General features: G+C 36.6%; 1 protein-coding gene across 1 annotated transcript; it reads left to right on the forward strand.

Annotated features, from left to right (window-relative positions):
• The first annotated feature begins 52 nt into the window (after positions 1–52).
• Positions 53–26,306, forward strand: LOC139965259 (chromodomain Y-like protein 2). Its single transcript, XM_071967439.1, has 8 exons — positions 53–1,222; positions 1,875–2,643; positions 8,639–8,864; positions 10,003–10,129; positions 10,752–10,924; positions 15,742–15,952; positions 17,151–17,294; positions 17,820–26,306. The coding sequence occupies exons 1-8, from the start codon at positions 1,187–1,189 to the stop codon at positions 17,976–17,978; spliced, it is 1,845 nt and encodes a 614-aa protein (XP_071823540.1). The 5' UTR covers positions 53–1,186; the 3' UTR covers positions 17,979–26,306.
• Positions 26,307–26,534: the final 228 nt, after the last annotated feature.

Here is a 26,534-nt window from a genome sequence, read left to right on the forward strand (position 1 = left end):
ACACAAAAGATAATACCACTGGCCAGTTATATGCAAGAACTGCAGCCATGTGTGCAGAGACGTGCATCATTGTGGTTTGTGTGCATTATCAGTGAATGGGTTTATCGATTGGCGCAGTTTCGCTCCATAAACTTATAACTTACAGCAAACTGTCAAACAGACAGACGTTTGCTTAAGCTGCTCTTCCGTGTATGTCATGCTCGTTTGTTTATCGCTGTGTCTTCGCGAAGGAAATGAACAGTAAAATAAGAGAATAGACGATTGATACAAATGCTTTTTGATTTGGGAATGGATCTTACAAACGTTGCTGCTTCTAATCTAACATAACAACTGTGTGTGTAGCCTAACTTAGCCTATCAAAGCATGTACGTATAGTAATGAGGTGAAATCCTTGCGAGCCTAGGCTAAGTTACAACTTACAGGTTTGTCTAAATTTGAAAGACTTCGGCTGGCATATAAATTTGTTGCTTGCCACCAGGGAGAGACCTAATTGGACAGAGGCCTTATTTAGGCCCGCAGTTGTGGTACTTCCTCACATGACAGTGAACTTTGTAGGCCTAGCCTATCTTCTTCTAGTTTAACCACTATCAAGTTAATGGTTTGAAACATGATATGCTTGTTGAGTGTTGACATGTTCTATTTCTAGCCTTTAGAATGTTGATGACTTAAAGAAAGGCCATCTCCATATAATTCGATCATACAATTCCTTAGGTTTGTTATGCAGCAATCGGACAATGGCAGACATTTTAACCGATTTCACAGATAATTGAAGCACGGTCTGTTGTTATTACCTTCAATTATATTAGACTGAGCAAAAGTTCAGCAAATGTGTTCAGTAAGCCTAATTCAAAATAATCAGCCTAATTATTGTGTAACAGATTAAACTTAGGGAAAGTTTTGAAGCTAGTCTAGCCATTAACAGTATGAGAGCTAGACAAGTACAGTATGTGACTATTGAGCCCTTCAGGTTAAGGTCCATCCTGGCAGTCAACAAACAGTCGAAGAGATCTGCAGAAACATCTGTTTAAAGGAGCAAATGACTGGCAGTGAATTTTAAAGCTGGAAGCACAGTTTTTATGAAAAATAAACATGTACATTTGTTTTCCTGAAGCCAAATGTATCACTACAAATTGCTACTGAACCTTCATACTAAAGGATACACAAAGGCTTCCAAAAAGTTTGGATCATGATGGAACAGGGTACTGAGGAAGAAGTGTTTGAGGTTTGTAATTTTACTTTACTTGCCCATTTCCAGACGAAAGTCTAAATTCTACTTTTCTTTTCAATTCAATGTACAACCCTAACATAGTTGGTTTATAATCTGTCATGATACAGTTGGCAATATTTTCATCATGCTAACTTAACTATTTGAAATTGCGATTGAATGAATGAAAAGATCAAATTAAAACAAAGTGTCTGGTTTTTTGTAATTGTTTTTCCAATACCACAACTTCAATCGGACGGACACATGTTCGTACAGATGTTTTAATTTTCTTTCAAAACTTTACTATGGAAATGTTTTGCAAGAAAAGTACCTTGTCATGATTGTGTGACCATTTACTACAGAATAGTACCAAAACAGATTCTTCAAGAATGTCAAGATCAAATGCATATAAAATTTTGAGCTTTAATCAGAACTACCTGAAGAATTTCAGTAGGATTTGAGGTTTTGTAAACTCATTTGTTGACATACTTTATGAGGACTACCTGCACCTTGTTTTTACACTGAATAAAAAAAAAATTGCCTAATGGTTCGGAAAAGACAGAACCTTTTTACATGAAGTTCTTTTTTTACTTTGTTAAAAAGTTGTATCAGTTTGTTGATCAGACTATCACTGTATCCATAAATTCTCTGCATTTGATTACTTGGATAGGTTTACAAAATTCTTGCCAGAAGGAAAACCAGAAAAGGAAACCTAGAATATCTTGTCAGATGGAAGAATTATGGAGAAGAGGATGACACATGGGAGCCGATTGAGAATCTTCAGGATTGCGATGAAGTTCTCAATGACTTTAACGAGAGGCTTTCAAAAGGAGATGCTCTACACTTTGAACAGAGTCCGAAGAAACATCGGAGGTTTCAAAGAGTAACTGATTCTCCTTCCAGGGACAGCAATGCCAGTTCCCGAGGCTCAACACCTCCAAGGACTAGAGCCATATTGAATGGCCCAGAATTACACAGACATGATCAGCAATCGAGAGACGAGGGCGGGAGCCTAAAACTTGCCAGTAATCCCGAGGATGTCAGTTCCATGATGAAGAAGAGAAGCCCAAATTACTTGAAACCTAAAACAGGACCAAAGTGGGAGTTTCTGTCCATAAGTCCCAAGTTACCTGTGGATGGCGATCATGTTAAGAAACGGTACCACCAAAATTCCCACATAAAACAACTCTTTCCCGGGGACTACGAAAGGGAGGAGGAGGAGCAAGATATTTTCTTGTCAACGAGTCCAGATGGAGAGACTCAAGACTCTTATGGTTCCCTCTCCAACGGCTATAACAGTGATATTTACATTCCAGCTAAAAGGATGAAAAAATCACACTCTGTAATTGGTACACCTCTACAGACAATGGAAGTGTCCAATGGAAATGTGGTCATTGTGACAGGACGGGAGAGGATGGTCAGTGTCTCTGGCATCCAAGGTAAGAAAGTTTTTAAAGCAGTACATAACATGTTCAACTTTTCATATTGTCCTATATGTGCCTCCTAATCTCCTACTCTTCCTCCTCTCCTGCCTCTCCTACTTTTCTCCTATCATCTCCCTTCCTCATCTCCTCTCCTGCCTCTCCTACTTTTCTCCTATCATCTCCCTTCCTCATCTCCTCTCCTCCCTCCTTCACTTCTATCCCTCCTCCTTTCGCTCCTCTTCCCCTCCTCTTCCTCTCCTCTTACTCTTCCTCATCCTTCATTGTTGGATTATAATTTACACATTACAGTAGTACCAATAAGATTGTTTACACTGTTGTAACAAAATGCATGTATAGTAGAGCTTTAACATCAACACTCCAGAAATCTCTTAAAAGGAAGTCAGCCAAGCCATGTTAAAGGTCTACGGCGGACACCCATGAACAATGTTGTCCTAATCACCCTAATAGGCAATAGAAATTATGAAAATAGCTGCAAATCTCATGAAAATCCAGTTTACAAGTCTTTTCTTAATTCTAACTTTATTTATGAATAAACATTAGCTAATTATGCACATTTGATAATGTAAAGGGAGTGACTGCCTAAGTTTTGGTTACGATGCCTAAGGCTCAGTGACCTTTGCAATCGTGCTGGCGTGCGTGTTCGTGTAAGTGATGGCCATTTTGTAAACACGACACTCAAGAAGCTCAAGTTGAGTCAATGTCATTCTTGGTAGATTGATGTGCCCTACAGTATTGTTTGTGGTTCCCATCTACTGTATTGCATATTACTGAGTGGGCGGACCTTAACGTAAGATTATAATGGCAATACCGCTTCAATCATACTGTATGTCCAATTTAGTTGATACTGAATATGGTGATGTAAGTTAATATAGTATACATGTTTATTGCAACAACAACTTTGACCTCATTAGTATTCATGAGTTGGTGTGGCTTAATGGTAAATCGTCAAAAATGGCTTGTAAACACGATCTCTCAACAAACACAATTTCTGCTTCATTAATATTTATGAGTGGGTGTGGCTTAATGGGAAATCGTTGAAAAAGGGCTTGTAAACACGATCTCTCAACAAACACAAGTTGAATCAACGTCATATTCGTAAAATATCAATATATCTGCAACCGTATGTCTGATTTAGTTTATAGTATGGTGATGTAACTACTGTATGTACATGTGTACATGTTCTTTGAAGCAAAAGTTATGCCTACATGCTTTGGGACCATCTGAGCCAAAAAGGATCTGGGTGCATTTTTGGTCCCAAATTTTATTTCCACCTCAAACATTCTTAGGACCCAAATCTGTGGGCCCAATATTTTTGGGATAATTTGGGCGCACGTTTAGTGGAGTACAATTTTTGGGGTGCAAATATGTTTTGGAGTTTGTTTGGGCCAATTTTTTGAGACCCATTGAGGCGCAGAATGTATTGGGTCCAATTTTGTGAGAGGACCAATCATTTTACAATTGCATTTTTTCAACAACCATTAATGGGATTGTATCCAAACATCGACTACAGTTCTTGGTTAATAGCTGCTGTACATGTGGGCATAAACAGTTATTGCCCATTTGGGTCCAACATTGTGTTCCCATTTTGTTAACCAAAGTTTACTTGGACTTTTTTGGGGCACAAATCTATTTTTGCCAACACTTTCTGGACCCAATTTTGGTTAGTGCAATTGGGCTCTTGTGTTAGCATTTACACTTCTATTGGAATGACTGACATATTCAACACCGCTTGTAAACAAGATATCTCAACAAACACAGGTTGAATCAATGTCATACCTGGTAGGTAGAACCAGCTTGGTGAGTTCAAGAACCCTTTTGAAATTGGCAGAGGTCAAAGGTCACATTATAACATGATAACTCCAGCAAGCCTTTTGAAGCCCTGAATATTCCAGTGGCTGAAGTTGATTACTTTTAACATAATTTCTTGAAATTGTCTGCTTCTTTTGGTCAAAATTATATCCTCATAGCATTCTTTATGGGTTAGATATTTATTTGTTTCAAATTTGGTGATATTTTATGAATGCATCTGGCAACAACAGAGTGAACAATGTCATCATGGCAATTGTACTGAATATTTTTTATCTTTTGATATTCAAATTTATTAACAAATTATTCAACATAGAAAGATAATATTTCTAAAACGAGTTTTTAAACATACTGTAGAAAAGATTGACCACTCAGCAAACATTCCAAAATGCTTTAGTTTGAAGGATAAACGGACAAAAACATCATAAAGCAGTAAGACAAAGGCTTACAACATTACAGACCATCTACTGTGATCCACTCCCTGGAGTAAGGGTGGGTTTATCAAGTCAACATAGGTTACAGTATATTCAATTTACTTGTATCTCTATTTATATGGGTTTCTTTTCAGTGAACAGCGTTTATCTCTCCCTAAAAGTAATACGTACATTGTCTGCTTATCTGCAATATCCCTTGCTTGAATTTTCAACTTTTAAAAAAAGATTGACCACTCAGCAAACATTCCAAAATGCTTTAGTTTGAAAGATAAACGGACAAAAACATTAAAAAGCAGTAAGACAAAGGCTTACAACATTACAGACCATCTACTGTGATCCACTCCCTGGAGTAAGGGTGGGTTTATCAAGTCAACATAGGTTACATATTCAATTTGATCGTATCTCGGTTTATATGGGTTTTTTTTCAACGAACAGCGTTTATCTCTCCCTATAAGTAAACCGTACATTGTCTTTTAATCTGCAATATCCCTTGCTTGAATTTTCAACTTTTAATAAAACATCTGCACTGCATCTGGTGTCATGAGTGATATTAAGTTAGACTTGAGGGAGGTACAGCACATTTAAGACTTTTAGCTACTCCCTATGCAGTCTATACTGTACAGTATGTAGTTCTATAATTTACAGCAGTACTCTTTAAGTTCACTCAATTCACTGCATGAGGTACTACAAGGATTGTAGTTAAGTGTAGAATATGCAGCAATAGCCGTGGGGGTCGGTTGTGTATAATGACTACAGTCACTCTAAACTGGTACACAAATTTCTTTCAGTCGTAGATCTTTTCCTCTACCATGTTTTTAGAGTGTTCTGGCAGTTCATAGAACTAATTTCTACGATGGTCTGCTACTGTACATTTCTTACCAGATCTTGGAAAACTCCTTCGTCAAGGTTATGAGACATAAGTTGGATAAGAGTGATTCACAACACTGAAATAGGAACATGTTATATTTGATGATAATGTATCAATAGTCACAAAAGGAACAGGAAATCTGGTCAAGCTCTCTCGTTCAATCCCCAATTCCTGTGTTGATTAGTAATTATATTTACTTTTCAACTGTATCCCTTTTCTTGGAGAATTTTGTGATAATCTGTAGTTTGCAGTGGATAGATTGTTTAAATTGGCTCATTGTTCAGACCATGATTAATCTCACGTGTCTGACTTTCTTCATACCATAAATGATTTTCACGGGACGGTTTAGCAAAGTTAGTTACTTCAATAACTTTAATAACTTCATTAACTTCATTAACGTTCAGCTGCCTTTAGTAACAGTAGTACACAGAACTTTGTGTTAATAATTTATCATTCCCAACTGTTAATCAGAATATATTGACCAAACAGCTGTTCATGTACAGAGCAATGAGCATAATTAATGCCTTGAAATTATGTGTACGTTAGCAGTTTGCAGGCTCTGCATGCTGTCTTTTATGTAATTAATGGATTATTCTGTGTATTAAAACTAAAACTGCTGTTTAAATGTACTACTACATAGACCTTTGAACTGGAACAATTTGACCATTTTGCATAGCATTTTGTTGTGCGATACTGGATTAAATATTCCTGGCTGTTTATTGATCATGTATTGTTGTTGTGCATGTGGGGGTTTATTAACACACACAAAAAAAGTGGAGGGGGGGGAGAAGATATTATTCTGAAATCTTTTCTTTTTGAGCAGCATGTTGTAATTTTATTCTCACGAAAGATATCTCCATATTTTTTGGGATAGCTGTCTACAATTGTATTACTGTAGAGTCCCCCTAGACAGGAAGCAATTCTGTTGATCAGTTCACTCGCAATTATTGTTTTGCAGCAAATCTTGGTACACAGAACACAACAGTGACAACATAGTACTGTATGTTTGCTAACTTTATTGCAAGTTCCTGAGCTCTTAACATGTGAACTGAAAAACAATTGATACACCTTTTTCGTAGCATTAAGGAAGACCCTCGTTACGAACCCTCGGTCCTCCTTCGCCTCTGTACGTTGTTTAAACTTGTTTTTAATTGAATGAACAATTTGTGTCATCCAGTACACTCAATTAATGTACACGTTTGATATCCTGGATTATACCATGCCAACTGCAGTACCTTGCATACATGTACAGTGTAGTACACAATTTTTAAAACTGCAGTTATGAACTCCGGAGGTGTAAACAGGAAGTTACCATATATATGAAGGCACAGGGACAAGTTTGTAGATCCTGGTTACAGTGTAGCTTGAAAATCTCAGACAGGGTTTAGAAATTTGGTCAAAACTTTATTTCTATACAAATACAAAGTTTGAAACTGGCCTTTGGATGATTCATATAGTAAAGGAAATTATATGGATGTGGCCTCCAAATTGCAATATTAGTTTGAAAACCTAGAATTCATGTGCTTTAGAAGTACTGTAGGTGTGCTGTAGTAGCTGTACCAGTAGGACTGCTGTATTGTAAAGCAAAATTTGTGGAAAATACTGGATGGATTTGAATGTACATCCTGTATCCGTGCACTCTATACTTGTACACTAATTGTAACTTGATCAATTGAAGATGGAAATATTGTATTTATCTGTTTGAAATTCAAAGAGTACTAGGGCTTATCTGTGATGTAATACACATAGTATGTACAGTATCAAATAACAAGATCTGTATATACTGTACAGTTCTATCCGTATACATGTTTGTATCCTTGTTTAAATAAGTAAAGTAGGAGGTTTTAGTAATTTCTTGTCAATACAAAATAAAAGAAAAGATAAAGAGTACATGTGAAGAAACATAATTTCAGAGATAGAGAGAGTCAGGTACGAAAGATCACATTAGTTTCCATTTCTTTCAATGTGCACAAGCGGTGATGACAAAGATGTTAAGACGGTTTGCACAATCATGATGTGATAGCTTAGATCAGTTACTTTCAATATAAGATGAACCAGCTGATAAATAAACAGAATTTAAACAGATTTTGTATATAACATTGCATGCAGTATAATGTTGGCCTCTTTACTTTACCAATGTTACAAGTTATACACACAAAGGGATGCCCATGGTTGTCTAAATCATATCTCTTTCCGGTTTTGAAAAGTTCCCTTCAGTCATATTGAGATTCATATTTCCAACAGGAATTAACCCTTTTGCCAAGATTGTCTATGTTATTTTATGTATCTATCTATGATCTAGCTATATATCTATCTACTGTATCTACCTATCTACTCTATCTATCTATCTATCTATCTATCTATCTATCTATCTATCTATCTATCTATCTATCTATCTATCTATCTATCTATCTATCTATCTATCTACTGTATCTATCTATCTACTGTATCTATCTATCTATCTATCTATCTATCTATCTATCTATCTATCTATCTATCTATCTATCTATCTATCTGTCTGTCTGTCTGTCTGTCTGTCTGTCTGTCTGTCTGTCTGTCTGTCTGTCTGTCTGTCTGTCTGTCTGTCTGTCTGTCTGTCTGTCTCTGTCTATCTATCTCTGTCTATCTATCTCTGTCTATCTATCTCTGTGTTTATTTATTTTGCTTTTTTTATCTTGTTTAGTATATAAACAAGTAAGTTTCAACAGACCTATCAAAATTGGAAAAGGCTCCCTCCTCATGTGCATGTTTGTAACATTGGGATGCAGGGTGAGGTGAGACTTAAAGACTCTACATTCTCAAGTGAATCATTAAATTAAAAAAAAATTCAGCTTAAATTTTGAAACCTCACCTGAAAATGTCTGTCTTCTCTATAACATAGGAATGAGGGACAGCGGGCGTGGAGATGAATCTCCTATAGAGTTACTATCCAAGTTTTCCCCCGTCGTCAAGTTAAAGAGTATCACTCCAACAACGAGGGTAGACGGGGTATTCACACAGCCAGAGTCCAAACGGTTTTCTGACAAGAGGAAAGCCAGCGTCATCGCTAGGAGAAGACTCTCTCAAACAGAGGCAGGTTCGTACGAGGAAGAAGAGAAAGTGGACAGGTAAGGGATGCCTACAGGGCCGTAAGAAATAGATGAATGAAACAGGGTTTTGGAATTGATGTAGATTATCTTTTGCTATATACTATAGTGTTCTAGAGAGTAAAGACAGAACACAACTTGTAAAAGACTGAGAAAAAGAGAACGAGAAAAGAGAGAGATAGAGAGATGAGCAACGAAATAAAAATGAGAACAAGCAAATTTCCTTTTGAGTTAAATTTCACTTTGTCTGGTGAACACTACAGTATTCGTATTGATTAACAACCCAAGTAATCGTGGCTTGTTAGTTTGACTAGTCAGTTAATAAATTCCATTTCAAATAATGTACAGGTAGTCTGCATTTTTATGTGAAATAGTGTAAATAAAGTTCAGTATGTAAAATGTTGGGGGCAGTGTAATATTGATTCAGATTCAATCCATTAATTAGTTGCTCATTATCTCCTCCTCCCCCCCCCTGGTGAAAAGTTTTAGATGGGCACATTGTCTACAAGCATTTTTAATTGGTCTCAATTATTATTGTAATGTGTGTTGATACTTTAAAAGTCCCATAGCAATGAAGTTCATCAGCTTTAGAATTGTTAATTTTCAATTAAATAAAAAGAAATAAATAGATGAAGTGCAAAGTCAACATCTTTTTTTTAGCTCTATGAATAAGTGTCTTGAGGACAAAGAGTTGAGAATGGAATTATGGAACCAAATTTAGAACTCTCTTGTTGGTTTTTTAAATATCCAATTTGTTGAAAAATGTATCGTGTGTAATTTTTCGATGATTTTTCTAATGCCCATGTACTGTAGGATTTCGTTCCAAATTTTTTTAAATCTAGGCCTGAGATATACTCTTGTAAGTAAAGACAATGAAACCACATTCGATGAGAAAGTACAATGAAGCCTTCCCTATTGCCCTGTGGATGTTATTAAGCCTAACCAGTCGAACTTGTTAATGGCAACTTCTCAGAAACTGTTCAGTTAGTTTAATAATGGCGTGCTTGTATACATTTACTGGGGAGTGCACATTACGTGACCATTAAATTGTGGTAACTATTGTTGTGTAATTAAAATATCTAATTCCATATTCTGGGGAAAATACTGACATATTTTTGACAGGGTGCCACACATTTTTTTCTTCTGTTTTCTTTTGCAGGAGGAAGAGTGTCCGCCAGATAGAAAATTTATATAAATACAAGGAAATTGTGGTAAAGAAATGTAAGGGATACACACAGATACGACTCTTCACCACCACACCTCTGAGGAACGCCCTCAGCATCAAGGTCAGTGCAATCGTTGAAGGACTCCTGTCATGTTTATACATGTCCCCCATCTCCCTCCCTCACCCTCCCTCCACCCCACCCCACCCCACATCTCCCTTTCCACTTCCCATACTTCATATTAACTTTTGGCTGGTTGCCCCCTACACTCCTTCTTCTTCCCAAGTGTGCCTTTTACACAGAATAATTTGTCCGGTATTGCATCGCAGAATGCTAGGCAAAATGTGGAAATTGCTATCTACAAGTGTAAAGATATATATTTACCAGTTATTGCACAGAGGAATGATAATATTTTATAATTCTGTAATGTGCAGAGCCTTCAAAACAGCTACGCAATGATTTGAGTACTAAATTATTCCATGCTTTTAGAAATACCTTTGTAACGATTGTCGTCCTTGTATATATTTCAATAGGGTACGACAGGCATGGATTGCATTGTACCTAAGCTAGTACATGTCCTTAATGAGAAAGGAATGGAAGTTTGAATGTTATTTTTAGAGGTTACATTGTCTACCGTAAGAGAAAATTGAGAATTCGTACTGTTGAAATAATAATTAAAAAAATCTTCCTTGTTTTTTTGGCAAAAAAAGTACTGAATTTTAATGACCCCTTTGGCCTTCCTCAGGCTCTCAAGGAACTCACAGCTGCTTTTAATAGTGCAAACAAAGACGATTCAAAAGTCGTCTTCCTGAGTGGATCTGGGAGTATGTTCTGCAGTGGCTTAGACCTTCAGTGTTTACGGAAGCACAGTATCGAGGAAAGGAGAAAAGCGGCTAGGCACCTGGCCTCCACGTTAAGGTGAGTCACAGAGTCGCAGCTCTGTAAATTAGCATCTTTAAAAATGTATGTTTGCATGTTATTATGTAGTCACACATCTAAGCCAGTAGCGCTTAAATGTTTTAATGTCAAACCTTTCAAGCCAATCTATTTATGCTAGTCATGGAAAGATATACGCATGTAATTATGTAGTCACTTCTAAGTCAGTAGCGCTTAAATGTTTTAATGTCAAACCTTTCAAGCCAATCTATTTATTCTAGTCATGGAATGATATACGCATGTAATTATGTAGTCACTTCTAAGCCAGTAGCGCTTTAATGTTATTATGTCGAACCTGTCAAGCAATCTACATATTCTAGTCATGAAAAGGTGCAAGGTACTCACCATGCATGATCATTAACCAGATTTCTGACAAGTCACTTCAATTGAGCTTTAAGTCGACTAATCACAAATAAATTTTTCCCTGCTGCAGTCAAGTCGCAGGACTGTAGTCACTGTACTTTTACTACATTAGATAAAAACTTCGCAAGTCGGTTCCAGTCACTTCTCTCTTTATTTAATTTGTTGACTCCGGTCACGACTCGTTAAAACATTGAAGAAGATCCTGCTAGGATGGAAACGTCAGGCCCTCTCAATTATGTATTATATTTGTCTTTCAGACAAGTTTGTCATAGCGTATCAGTGTTGGATTTTCAGGTTTAACACATGTTCACAGCATGATTGTGTTTACGTGATATATCAGAATTGCCTGTAACAACGCTACACGTGCGTCGCATACAAACAGTATTGTTTATGATAAACAATATAAATCCTACCAACTAGAATGATAAATAATTTATCGTTCAAGTAGGTAGGATTTAGATTACTACTGTTTACTACTGCACAGCTCACGTGCGTACGTCCAGCAATGCATTTTCACTCAGCCTATAGACTGTCAGTGTTTGCACTGACATTTAGCCACGAGTCTCATTTGTTTTTTGGGTACATTATTAGAAACTAACGTTAGGCGACTTTATTAGTGTACAGACTTTTGCTAACGATGTTATAAAGTTAAAATATCGCGCATGTTTTAAAATAATTTATGTATGGTTTGGGGGTTATTCAGAAACTATTTAATTGAATTGACTTTCGTTTTTGGTTCCTTGCTTTAGCAAAAGGAACCTATGCAGTCAGGTTGGCGTGTGTGTGCGTGTGTGTGTGTGTGTGTATGTATGTGTGTGCGTCTGTGACACTTGCTTGGGTACGCTCTATCTCAATAAGGGAATGTTGGATTGAGGCCAAACTTGGACTATAGATCCGCCATATGGAGAAGGTGTGCCCTATTGTTTTTGGTGCCCACAAAGGTCACCAAAGGTCAGTTATGGTCCAAAAACCGAAAATATTAAAACTGCAATAACTCCCAGTGCCAATGTGCAACAAGGTTGATATTTTGGGACAAGTTGTGAACTGGTTAGGGGAACATTTTCAAACTTAACGGTCATGTGATCCGAGGTCACCAAAGGTCAATTAATGATAAAAAACTAGTATTTTTGCGATAACTTGAGAACGAAATGTCCGTTAGGGTTGGGAGTTGCTTCAATGTAATCCAATTGTCGACCCGCATCTGGGTGACCCTTGACCTCAATTTGACCTCTGGTGACCTTTACGTGTTTTTTGGGATTTTTACAGTTTTGATGCTATTTTCAGATGTCAAAGGTACCTTCTGATCATAAATGTCAATAGGTTGACACCCGTGTGACCTTCGTGTGCGAAGTTATACGAGGTCAAAGTTAATTTTCAGACATTTAATGCAACAACTCCCAGTGCCAAGGTGTGACAAGGTTGATATTTTTGGACAAGTTGCAAATGGTCTAGGGGAATATTTTCAAACTTAACGGTCATGTGATCCGAGGTCACCAAAGGTCAATTAATATTAAAAAACTAGTATTTTGGGGGTAGAAAATGGGCAAAGAAAAAAATGTTTGAATTTGTATAGTTTGATGCTCTAATTTAGGTCTCATCAATCAAAAATGTCAATAAGTTGACCCAAGGTGACCTTTGTGTGCGAAGTTATACGAGGTCAAAGTTAATTTTCAGACATTTAGTGTAATAACTCCCAGTGCCAAGGTGTTACACAGTTGATATTTTGAGACAAGTTGCAAATGGTATAGGGGAATATTTTCAAACTTAACGGTCATGTGATCCAAGGTCACCAAAGGTCAAATAATGATAAAAAACTAGTATTTTTGCGATAACTTGAGAACAAATTGTCCGTTAGGGTTGGGAGTTGCTTCAATGTAATCCAATTGTCGACCCGCATCTGGGTGACCCTTGACCTCAATTTGACCTCTGGTGACCTTTTCGTGTTTTGTGGATTTTTACAGTTTCGATGCTATTTTCAGATGTTAAAGGTACCTTCTGATCATAAATGTCAATGGGTTGATCCCCGTGTGACCTTCATGTGCGAAGTTATATGAGGTCAAAGTTAATTTTCACACATTTAATGCAATAACTCCCAGTGCCAAGGTGTGACAAGGTTGTTTTTTTGTACAAGTTGCAAATGGTATAGGGGAATATTTTGAAACTTAACGTTCATGTGATTCAACGTCACCAAAGGTCAGCTAATGTTAAAAAGGTAGTATTTTGGGGGGAGAAAATGGGAAAAGAAAAAATGTTTGAATTTTTACAGTCATGCTCTATTTAGGTCTCACCGATCAAAAATGTCAATTGGTTGACCTCCGGGTGACCTTTGTGTGTGAAGTTATGTATACAAGTTCAAAGTTAATTTTTTGACATTTAATGCAATTAAATCTCAATGCCAAGGTGTGACATGGTTGATATTTTGGGACAAGTTGTGAATGGGGTGGTGGAACATTTTGAAGCTTAAAGGTCATGTCATCTGAGGTCACCAATGTTATCATATCTGTTGACACGCTTGTAGGTCTCTTATATTTCTTACATTTTCGACGCCATATTTAGATCTCAAAAGTGCCCTTTGATCAAAAATGCGATCACATTTTGTGATCACAAAAGTGTTGGCTATAGTGTTGGTTACTTTATGGGAACATGTAGGACCACAATTACTTGGACTATTTGAGCCCAATCTTGCTTGATAATATTATGTGTATTGTCATATACCCCAAGCAAGGAACCACAGTGCCCTTGGGCTCTTGTTAATGAAATATAATTAGGCTCAATAATTCTTCAAAGCCTTCATTGTTTTTGGTCGTCCAAAGGACTACCAAGCACACAACATTTTGAAAGATTTGGTAGTCCCACGTAACTTCTAGTTGTCTCGGACGACCGTGAAAATCCTACACTGCGTATGTTAACTTCTGAGAAGCACACTTTATGGAAATCTTCAGAAGTTTAAAGCATTTTCCCCTTAATTTTACATCATAAGTCAAGCCTAGTGAGTGCTAAGGTCGTGAGGAGACAGGTCAGCTCATCACTCGTAAATATCCAAACCCGGTGAGGTTTGAAATATTTGTAGGATCGATGAAGCTGATTAATTCTGTTAATCAGGAGTAAAATCCCACTGTGACAAAAGTAAAGTCTTTTGAACTTTTGAACTATTAATTCATTAATTGTAATTAACTAGCTGTACAGTATGTAACAGCATTAGCTAAACTTCAAAGGCAATAATACTGCAAATTTGTTGTTTTAATGGATTTATTTGCAATAAGTGTTTTTTGCAACTCAGGTTATTTACTGGCTAAAACCCAGTGGATTTTGCTGTTTGCCAGGAATTTGCATTTTCCTGTCAATAGACATTAAGAACATTAACACATGTATGATGAGTTGGATGGATATTAACAATTGTCAGTCATGATTTCGGTAATTTATGAATATAAGCCCAGTAAATTTACTGCTTATTATTATGCAAATATTATTGGGCTTGCTCCCATTTATGCCTGTAACTGATATGTGATGACATTGAGGAATATTCCAATGTAAAATTGATTTTATGAATCATTTTATTCATTTTAAAATTGTGAATTGTAGATCTGGCAATCCCAGTTTATGCTATCCTTCCTCGCTGAAGAAAAGCGTTCAATTTGGAAGAAATAGTTTAAATGATGGCAGTATGGTAGTGGTGACATAACGTCAAAGTCCAACCTACCTCCTCCCCCACCCCCCAAACAAGAAGTTTGTGAGGTAATGTTTCTGCCGCTATTCAAACAGTAAAAGTTACTGAAAGTCTACATTTTAGATCCTTTAAGGTTGAGTGGATGATGAGAAGGTTTCTCAGTCGAGACATAAATGTAAATCCTTTGTTTTCCAAATTCTCTCAAATTCTTTAACTTCAAGTTAAGAGCAGAGTGCCCGTTAATATAGTGCTAAACATCCACCACCAGTTGTCCATTTTTCAACAGATTTCAAAAAAACTTCCAAACTTTGCAAAATTTATCTACAGTTTTCAGAGAGCGTGCCCAAAGAGCTGGATTCAGGTTTTTTTTTTAAGCAAAGTTCATAGTCTAGCTAGCCTTCATTTCAATCTGGGTAATCGGGTGTTGTGGGTACCGACTCAGTCTTTGTGAAAGATCCCTGGGTCATGGATGTTAAAGTTTGCCGACCTCTGCTTTAAAAGCCATGGCAGGGGGGGGTCCATTTGGTGGGTGTGAAGGGTCAGAAGGAGAGGAATCTATTTGGTGTCCCACAGAGTTTCATATTTTGTACATGGAAATATTTTCAACATTGAAATTATGATTGTTTGTACTGTCATAAAATGGAAGAGGTAAGTATTTTCTCTACGCAATGCACATATAACAACATTTTGTGGCTTCCATCTTGCTGTTGATGTCAGCAGAAGTACCAACTGCCATAACATACTTGCATTCCCTCTTGTTGCTCTCCAGGACTTTTGTGGACACGCTGATAAACTTCCCAAAGGTCATAGTGGTTGCAGTCAATGGACCTGCAGTGGGCATCGGTGCAGCCATCCTGCCGTTGTGCGATATCGTATATGCCAGTGATAAGGCCTGGTTTCATTTCCCATATTCTTCCCTGGGGCAGACACCCGAGGGGTGTGCTTCCCTCACCATCCCTGAGATCATGGGTCAGGCTTGGGTATGTGTCTCTGAATATTATTATTTATTTTATTATTTTTATTATTTATTATTATATATTTATTTTTTTAGTGTACATTATTTATTTAGTGTACATTATTTATTTATTTATTTATTTATTTATGATATATGATTTATTATATATGATTTATTATGTTTTATATTATGATATATTATTATTTATTCTTTTATTCTATTTATCCCTTACTTTTAATAATGATTTAGAAATGTTTCAGTGAATTCAAGCAATACGGAGAACTATGTCAGTTGCCTTACAGAAGCTCACGTAGTGATGATGATAACAATTAGTGTTAGGCTCGTCTGCTTAGAGTGAAGCGGCTTGCACTTGCTTCGTTCCTCTTGCGTCTGTCTCATCTAGTTCATATTCACTCAGATGAAACCTACCTGCCAAAATGCCAGAAAAACCTTTATTAAATGCTTGGAATAGGATTTAGACTTGGAACCTGATCATGAAGGCGGATTGAATAAGTATATCTGTCTCGTCTCTCATTCTGACATATCACAAATCCTTACCGGTTCGAACGGTTTTTCCAAGAAGGAATGGTAAATTTTTACCAGCAGTGACGGCATAGAATCGTAAAAAAAACAATAACATTAGGTGGGTTCGTCATCCAAGAGAAATCTACGGTTTTCCAAATTTAAACAAAATCCACAATGAGATAAATCTGTAAATTGGATTAGCCACCCGATGAGAACTGTAAGTAATATGCCATTGGGCTTCTCCCACATGCATATGTGGCTGCTCTGTGTCATAAAACAACTGCCTTCCAGCCCGACCTTATATAAAATATTTGAATGGTTGCTGACTAAGGCTTGGGTAATGCTTGGCATACTTTGTTATACGTTGTTATTTGTGTATTTAAATTAATTATACAGTGGTCTTTTCCTTTCTTATTTTTTTTAAATTTTTTTTATCACATCTTTCCCGACAAATGTTTGGGAAGTTTTTGGCATACTGTACTTTGTCATCTCTCAAATTTAAATTAATCTGTGAATTTAAATTAATTTATACAGTGTTTTTTTCTCTTCTTTTTCTCTTGTTATCAAATCTTTCCCAACAAAGGTTGTGGGAAATATTTATTCATACTTTGTTATCTCTCAAATTTAAATATATCTGTGAATTTTAATTAATTTATACATTTTTTATTATCTCTCTTTTCATAAATTTTTCCCTTCAGGCTGGTGAGATGTTATATGCAGGTCGCAAGTTAACAGCCTTGGAAGCGTGTTCTAGTGGCCTGGTATCTCATGTATTCTGGCCGACAAGTCTTATGCAGGAGGTGACACCCAGGGTTCAAAAAATTGTGGAGGGCTCTGCAAAGGTATTACTCAATCTTCTTGACTTCAGGGCTCAATGAAAGGATCAAGAGGGGGCATGGCAACTATTTTAGGGGGCCAGTTAGAAATTGTCACGGATATTTCATGGAAATGGCATGTTACCACAAAACATTTCACAGTGAGCAGAATTCATAAAATTGTCCGTAAGACTGCATTTCTGGATCAACGTGTCCTGCAGCTGCTTAATGGCTGTTCATTGGTGCAAATATGGGTGGAACTTTTTGACAATTTTGGAGCCCTGATTTGGTTGACAATGAAATGAATGATAGCGATTATAAATAGGGTTTTTGGTATTAAGGGAGGATTTTTAAGGGCGTTACAGCAGGTGTTAGAGGCTCCAAAGGCAATTTGCTTCTCCAGATAATATTTGTAATACAGTGTTATTAAACCCAATTGTAAAATCCTGTAATCTTCTGCTTCCATTTTTTTTCCCCGACTCAATTTTTGCATCACTGCATCACAGCTTTTATTAACTACAAGTTTTACTTTCTGGTAATTTCTCTCTACAGATGTTGTTGACGTCCAAAGCATTAATTCGAAGTCAGCTGAAGCCAAAGTTGGAATATGTCAATGAACGGGAGTGTTCTTCCCTGGAGGAGATTTGGGTCAGCCCGGATTTTTACCGCCAAGCTAAGATATTCCTCGAAAGAGGAACAGCAGACTTATAATAGCTGAATTCTAAAATCTGGAAGGTTTGGCTTTGCTCAGAGGAGGCTAAATTGGGTATATAGCTTTATGCTAGTCAACACCTTCCAGGAGAGCATTTGTGAATATTCAATGAATTAATTCAAGCATATCATGTTTCATTCTACAAACTACACGACATTTGACAAGTCTTAAAACCGTAGCAGGTTGGAAGAGATTGACTGATAGCTGGAACCAAAGTGCAGTGGTGTTTGGTGTCAAGATGAATGTTCCAGAGAGGCATATCGACTTTATAAACGTTTCTAATTTATTTTAATTTAATTTTTCTGTTTTTACATTATGAATGAGAGGGTCTCAAGGTTACATACAGTTTTGTTTTGTAGGTTGGGGGGAGGAGGGGGGGGGCTCACTTTCCGGACGAAGTGACTTTCCTGTACACTTTTGTGATTTCATTCTGAAAGTGATGAAGGGCCTTTATTCTTCAAGTCATCTAGGGTAAATAGTTATATATATAATAGAGAATTTGAAATGAAAAAGAACAAAATTTTATAATGAAAATTGACATGGAATGCTGGAACTGGTTGTTTCCCCATGTATAATGATTTGAACCAGGAAGGAAGAATGGGATTTTTGGGGTTAACAATACTTTAGATGTAAGTGAGTGGGTGCGTGTGAGCGGGGGGGGGGGTTGGAAGATGGCAGCAAACTGGATGGGTGGTAGGGGATTGAGGTAGGGGAGGCTGCTTTGGTTGGACTGAAATACAGATGGAGAGAGGGAAAAGATCTTGTTTGCAGATCGTTATGAAACCACTTCACATCTGAGGACAAATCAATCATGCATGCTTGTAGGTATCTGTGTGTGGCGAGCAAGCCTCAGCTGTTTGTATTAACAAACAGCTTTATGTTTACACCAATACAATTCATCTCTGCAATTTGCAATGCAATTTTGAAATCTTCTGTATACTACAAAGACCTGTCTCTGGAGAACTTTTCCCTCCTTTTCCATCTTTCTAACATCATTTTCGTTTGTGCAGAATGAATCAAACTGGGATAGAGCGGTCAAACCTTTATTTTACATTTCAATGTTCTGGAGGTAAGAAGTGACTGAATCTTATGAAAAAGTCATGTGCAGAGTGAAAATACCGTGCTAGATTGAAGATAACGTTGTTATGATGGTGTAACATGCTTCAGTTGAGTGAGAGAGGGTCGAATTGTGTGATCGTTACACCGTTGTTGTAAACATTTAATGATTCAAGAAACAAAGGGCTGTTTAATAGTCCTGTAGTTGTCTTCCTACGTGTAAGTCAGTATTTGGAATTTTGACCAGTCATCTAAGCACACAAGTGTAAGAAAATTTGCATAAGACAACCACTTTAGGTTGGAAAATATTGAATGCTTGAGAAGAAAAGCACTAAATCATTTATATTTTGCTCAAATGAGATTTTTGGAAATACTCAAGGTTGAAACATTGCGATGTTTGAAGAGTAAATGTGCTGAATTTTGTTGTCAAAATTGGCCAGGGGACCAGTCCTTCCAGTAGCTAGAATTATAAGACACAGATTCTATCAAATTTAAAAAAAAACCCCTTCCCCCCCCTTCCCCTGGTACTGCCTTCCAAAATTAAACTTCCCAGTATCTCCGAAATTTGAATGCAACTATTGTGATTTTTTTCTCTTTTAGAACATGAATCTAAGAAAGAGAAGAAAACATAAACGTCACAATTTGAGGATAAAATAGGGACAACTTGACATCAGACATATTTTCAAAGGAGGGCATTTTTTATATAATTGTGTCTTTCAGACGGTTGTCCATACTTGTTCTTACCAGAAATATAAAGGCGATTACGTTCTGTCATGATCTCGTAAACTTAACACAGTGTTTAAAATCATAAAATATGTATAACGTTGTTAAGTGGAATTTGACAGATCTCGATTGCTGTATCGAGTTATACTTTGTTTACCATGATAAATTTATTAAGTACATTAGGAAGGATAATTAATTTTGTGCTTCTCAGCCTTCTTTTGTTGATTCATTTTGAGACAGAATATAACATTTGACAATATTCATAGAGGTATCATGGAAAAGTTAATTTCAAGTTTTACCTTTATTCTGTGTTGACGTTATGTGTAGCTTGTAGAAGTATAAGTTACCGACCATGTCGTTGAATGTCTCTGTGTGTAACTCTTGTGTAATGTCTCTTTGTGTAACCTCGACTAGACTTGATCTACGAGTGGATGTTGGGTCTAACAAACACATGTGCTCCTACACATGTAAGTACTTACTACATTAATGTCACATTTTCTTACAGTGATTTTACATGTTACAGTGACGTAACGTCTTCTAACAGTGATTACGTTACGTGAAAAGTGTTGTTCGACCAGCAATGTTACATTTAAGTGGTGTTACATCCAATACCAGTCTCACGCAGAAGTGGTGTGATGTTGTGTGGTGCAGCAATGTTATATTGTAATCCGGTGATGTTACACAGAAGTGATTACGTACGTTATTAGTGTTACATGTGATTGATGTTACGTTGCCCTTGTCAACAGTGCTATATACTAATGTGGTATTGCATTCATAGGCAGTGTAACATGCAACGGTGATGTTCCATCAAATTCAATTGATGTGACATGTATTAAATCTTCTCAATCAAATCTTCAAATTTGTTTCTCACCATCGTGGGTTGGTTTCTGTTGGATGGGGTGTGTCAAGTGGCGATGAGTTTATTAAGTCTACAGAGGGTCGTGGACTGGAGCAACATACTCATCCATGCTGCGGTCATGAATGTGAAAGTAAGGTAACATTTCGGTAATGTTACCTTATCATGTTACATGGAAGTGAGTGTTTCATTCTCCTACCAATTGCTCATGAATGTGGTGTTACATTCCGTGTGGTGATGCAATGTAACATTTCAGTAATATTACGTAACCATATGTCACCTGAAAATGGATGTTACATCTCATGCCCATGTTGATCTCTTTGTTACACATGTTACGTGTCAGTGAGTGTTACAGTTTCATGCCCATGGCTCTTGAGTAGGTTGTCACATTCCCTTGTTATGTAACGTATCATTAATGTTAGTCTTAATTTGACATTGTTAGATCATGTAAATGAGGTGACGTTCATGTCACATACAAATGGGTTTCTGAATTATGTTATGTCACATTCTTTTGCAATGTCATCTCATCTGTGAGAAATGTTACATATGTTAGCTTAACTGTCACGTTTTCACATCACAGTAAGATGTAACTAAGATCACTTAGGTAATTGATATGCAAAATTTGTATACTAAGAAAATCTGGCCCTTAAATGAAGGAAATTAACATTTGTGGCAGCCTTATGGTAGTAACAGTGATGGTAGTAACAGTATCAAGAAGCAGTTTGGGGGGGGGGGGGGGGCAAACTGAGATTAAAGGTTGTATCATCCAAAATGTGAAAAGCTTACCTGTTTTACAGTCTGTTTACCATACAGTATGATGTACTCTTTCATCTAAGCGCTATTTCTAATGAAGGCAATACATCAAAGTTTCAAGAGCTATCAGCTTTGCTCAGTCCACAATTTTCGCTTAATCCCCCTTAGAAACAGCCCAAAGTGTGAAGAAAACTGGAAAGTTGGTGTCAACGATGTAAACAGTTTTATCTCATAGATTTGGGCTTGTATCGCTATGGTAACTGAAATTATAGATTGAAAAGTCAGTCACTGTTGTCTTCAATATTTGGCTAATTAAATTAATATTAAATTCAAGAAAAAAGTTCTGCACGACATCATTTCTTCCAATGCACAAAAAAAGATACGCAACTTCTTCCACCCCAACCAAATTATTAATTCCCACTGCCTCCCCCAAACGATATATTAAAGCAACGTGCATGGGGTTGGGGTAACAGCTGTTTTTTTCTTCAGCTTAATCTCAAAAATCACTTTTGCTCTTTCCAATCTGCTTTGGAATACCAAAAAAATTACCTTTTCTTCATCATTGTCAATCAATAGTTGATCAATTTAATTTACCAGTTGTTAGTTAATAACAATACAATTTGGGTGCGTGGGCGGGGGGGGGTGAGATAGAAGAAATATTTTAATTGAAAAATGGGTTCAAATTATAATCAAGAGAATTCGGAGTTAAGTGACCTGAGTTAGATTTATGTGAAGGAAACCTGACCTGTCTGGTCTAAATTTGTAAAATATACTTAATCTGTAGTCATTAAGAATCCAGGATTGTGAAGATATGCTTGGCCTTGTTGCTTTAATCATTGATGGAAAAGTTTTGGTTTAAAACTAAAATCTGTTTTTTTTTTTTAATGTGGCCTGCAACAAATTTTTGCCATCTGTCCTTCTCATGCAATTGAGAAGAAAAAAAAATTGCATATTTATTATATATGTTTTTTTGGGTTTTATTTTTCCAGTGTGTAGATTTAAAGCTTATTCAGACTCTAGGTACTCTTAAAGTTCCAAATATCCCAATCATTTGATATCTTGTTAGTGTAACTTTCTGATTCAAAGCTCAAAGTCTTAAAAAGTAAACAAGACAAAGTGTGTTTCAGACCCCTCTGCCTACTTGACTGGTTTTGTCTGGTTTTGTTTTATAATCAAGTTACTTCGCTAAGTAAACAATAATTACCCACACATTTATTGATACAGCTTGTCGAGTTTAACTTTTTATTTTACCAAAATGTCTACCAAATTATTAAGGTTTTATTAATTGTTTCAAATTTCAGTAATTAATCATCCAGAATAAGATATTAGAGGCTGTTGGTTGCTAAGGTAACCTGCATAAATCTATAGCCGAGTTAACTTCAGACTGTTCGTCTGTATTTTTTGATAACCTGAATCACTGTGTAGGAGGTTATCGGAGTTTCAAACAATACTTTCAGAGCTTCTTTTTATTTTCTCTCCACCTTTAAATGCTGTTACCTTGCAGAGTGGTTTATGTTAATACTGAAATAGCGCCACCGGTAATGATGGTTTCACCTAAGGTTTTGTAAAGTATTAGACCTTTGCATTCAATTGATGAGTTATGGTTACATATCTCAACAGATGGGGAAGGGGGGTGGGGTTGGGGAGGTGGGTAGGGGGGTGATGACGACCCTAACCTAACTTTCCTTTAGCAGCACCAGGTGTTTTTGGGGGATGGCTATAGTTTACCATTTGTATTGTCACAGGTCACATGTTGCTTTTAAATTATCCATTAATACCCTCGTTAGTATCAAAAATGCAGTGTTCGTACGTAGTGTTTGTTGTCTTCCATATTTAGTTTTATCAAGTCATAATCACATACGTTTGCACAATGAGTAGTATATGCTTCTTCCTATTGTAACTTTGGTGTCATTTTTAATTTTGTTCATGGCCAGGTCACATACCTGATAAGTATCTGTTATTCTTAAAGGGATGGTTCAGTGGCTAACTTAAAACTGTTTCACAAAGTTGCAGGAAAACCTTTTCTGCATCCAGAGGTCAACACCACATCCTTAGCATCGTGTATGGTGAAATTTATATGTATTTTTTCTTCTTAAATTATTCAAATTTGATGATCTTTCGGAATGCATTTGGCAACAGCAGAACAAAATGACGTCATAAGGGCTGTTTAATTGCTTATCAACACATCATTTATACCTGATCCAATCAGTCTAAGAAATCAACAAATTTCTCTGTCATTTATCGGAACCAGTTTGCTGATTCCTTTACATGCAATCAGTGAATGATAAAAGTCTCTGAGAGTGTATGTAAAATGTTAAACCCAGTGTTTGTTAATCTCGACTTTGCTTGCTACTTAGTGTCTCAATGAATGACAACCAAGTCAGAATTCTGAGGATTGATAGTCCAACAAAATGAAAATGTTGGTTCAAGATGCCATTGCCATCATCTGTGGTTGATTTCCAATTACCCAAAGTGCAAAGGAATACTCCTTTAAGTATAGCTTTTAAGTATCCCCATCAGTGCAAGACTGCTTGTTTATTCCTTGTAATCCTTTGCTCTATAATATTCTCTTTAATTTACAATTTCTTTTCAATTTAATCTCCATAACATGACACCACAAGATACAAATATGTACCATGGTTTGCTTTAAAAACAAAATTATGTGTTGAAAAGATGATATTTGAGACAATCAAATCCTATTTTATTCTGAGTTTTGTGGATGTCCCCACACACTGTTAGGTCGTCTAGTCACTGTGAAAACGACACTATAAAAACTGGTGCTAAACTGTAGTCTGCACTGTGATTGTTGTTGTTTATTGTTACAAGATACCATCCTTCCAATCATGCCCGATCATACATAGCACACCGTTTGATGTTTCAAATTAGAAAATATTATAAAACTTTTATTGCCCAAAAAAGGTGAAATTTGATGAAGAGGAAATTATCATAGAAGATCATTAAGCAAGATAATGTCAAAATATGTCTTGAAAGTTTAAAGGAGCTGTCTAACCCATCAAAAAATAGTTACGCTCCTCAGACAAATTGTTCACAATGTTCGCCTTGCCAAAACTTATAGTCATTAAGATGAGAAATAAATCTTTGCCAATACCTTCAATGTTAATACAGGGTTTATGAAAGCTCTCCTTATCCAGTCTTTCAATATTCACTGATGTCCTTGACGTGACAACATGCAGTTAACTTGTTCACATAGTTACATTGTAAAGGCGCAATTTCTCCACCATTCCTCCCGCCCCCCCCCCCCCATCTCATGTAGTTACGCTGCCTGTTACTTAATAAACTGTGAGACATACTTGGAACTATATTAATCCCTTGATCTGACCCAAATTATTGCTTGTGTATGATAACATGTAGGAAGTGCAATCATGGATCTGTTTAGGAAATTGTGATATTTCGTGCTAAAAACGTCCGAGAGAGTTAATTAAAATGTAAGCTGGTATTTCTTAATCACACAGAGAACACTGCTTGCAGTTAAATATAGGCATTTGGATTAAAAAGTGAAGCATACTTCAGTTAACCAGTTTTAGAGTATATAATATATCATAAAAGAACAAGTCAGAATTTTGATGTTATGCAGGTATATTTATGATTGGTGTGTAAGTATTGGTAAATGTCATCAATGCTCCCTGAAAGTGAAAATTATCTTCAGTTCATGCCTGCTTTATTATTTAGCTTAATATACGGTTCAGTTTTCTGTTTAAGTATCAACTTCTTGCAGTTAAGCAGTTCCATAACAAGATAACAAAGAGATTAAAAAATAAAACACCATTTATTTGCTATATTACATATCAATATGCTCATCATCGTATAGGTCACGTTCTCTTGTGTATTGGAACTGGGACTAAGATTGGGGTGGTATGCGCTGATATTGGATTGGAGGGACTGTGGCCCTGGGATTGTTAAAGTTTACTCACCATGTAGGGAGGGGATATGAGAGCCCCCCCCCCCTTCCCACCAGAAAAAAAAAGAAGAATTGTACAGGTAACTACTTAAGAGTTTGTGTGTGAGGTTGAACAGGGGGTGTACAGCACCAACCCCAGGATCCCGCTCCTGATCAGGGTGGTACTTTGCGTTGTTGTAGTCGTAAAAAAAAAGCATGTTTCGTTCAGATTTAACCACCAAGTTAAACGTCAGGTATATTTTCATTATGTTAGTCTTCTTCAGTTTAAGAACCACTTAGTTGTATATCTGTATTTCACGAGGGCATTTCTTTGATTATTATTTGTACATTTTTATGTTCTTCTTTTGTTGTTATATCCCCATATGGTTTACAGGATTCGAGTTTGCTGTAAAAAACATATTTTTAAGAAGGTTTAAAAGCTGCAGGAGAACGGATGTCAAATGTCTGTTAAATCTTTCAAAAACTGTTCAACAAACAATGGCGATTTAAATTCATTATTCATCATTTTTCACACAGTCCTTTTCGATTATGTTCTGTCACTAAAGGAAGCATACACCCCTCTCCAACCACCCTCTGGTTTCCAACCAATATAGTTAACCCCTATAGATCAACAAGTGGTGAACAACGTCAAATTAGCGATGGGAATGGCGGACCCCAGCCCCTCCCCTCTTCATTCATTTACCCCTACTCCTTCACCCCCATGGAGCTTTAAATTGATAGATTTCGTGAAGTTTATTCCATGGTCTCAAGAGTAAAGATAATATAATTATTTTAAAGAGTTATGATGCGAAGCAGAATAAATGATAGACCTACCGATAACATGATTGGTGTAGTTAGCTTATGGACTTTGTATATACAATTTATCAATGCTTTTTTGTTTTGTTTTTTTGGTTTGCTGGGACTGTGACAGCTCAGTGATTCACAGATTGTTCAATTGGCAAGCTTTTGTATATAAATATAACTACAAAGTTTTTAAATCTTTTCCGTTATTGTTTTAATAAAAATACAAATATGAACAAACATTGTCTTTCCCTAATCTTATTTTTGTTTACAATAAAGGTCACGTTTTCCTTTTTTTAGGCCCTCACGTTTTGGCAGTCCCTTAATCATCGGCCCGGGTCCTGTCTAGGCCTTACTTGGGAAAGTCTTTTCACCAAGTACTCACCCGTTCCTCTTCCTTCGCGGAATCGAGTATTTTTGATAATGATTCGCCCCGTATCACCGCAAATATAATTTTAAAAAATCGTG

The sequence above is a fragment of the Apostichopus japonicus genome, chromosome 3, assembly GCF_037975245.1.
Source record: "Apostichopus japonicus isolate 1M-3 chromosome 3, ASM3797524v1, whole genome shotgun sequence".
In the NCBI taxonomy this organism is placed as follows: Eukaryota; Metazoa; Echinodermata; class Holothuroidea; order Aspidochirotida; family Stichopodidae; genus Apostichopus; species Apostichopus japonicus.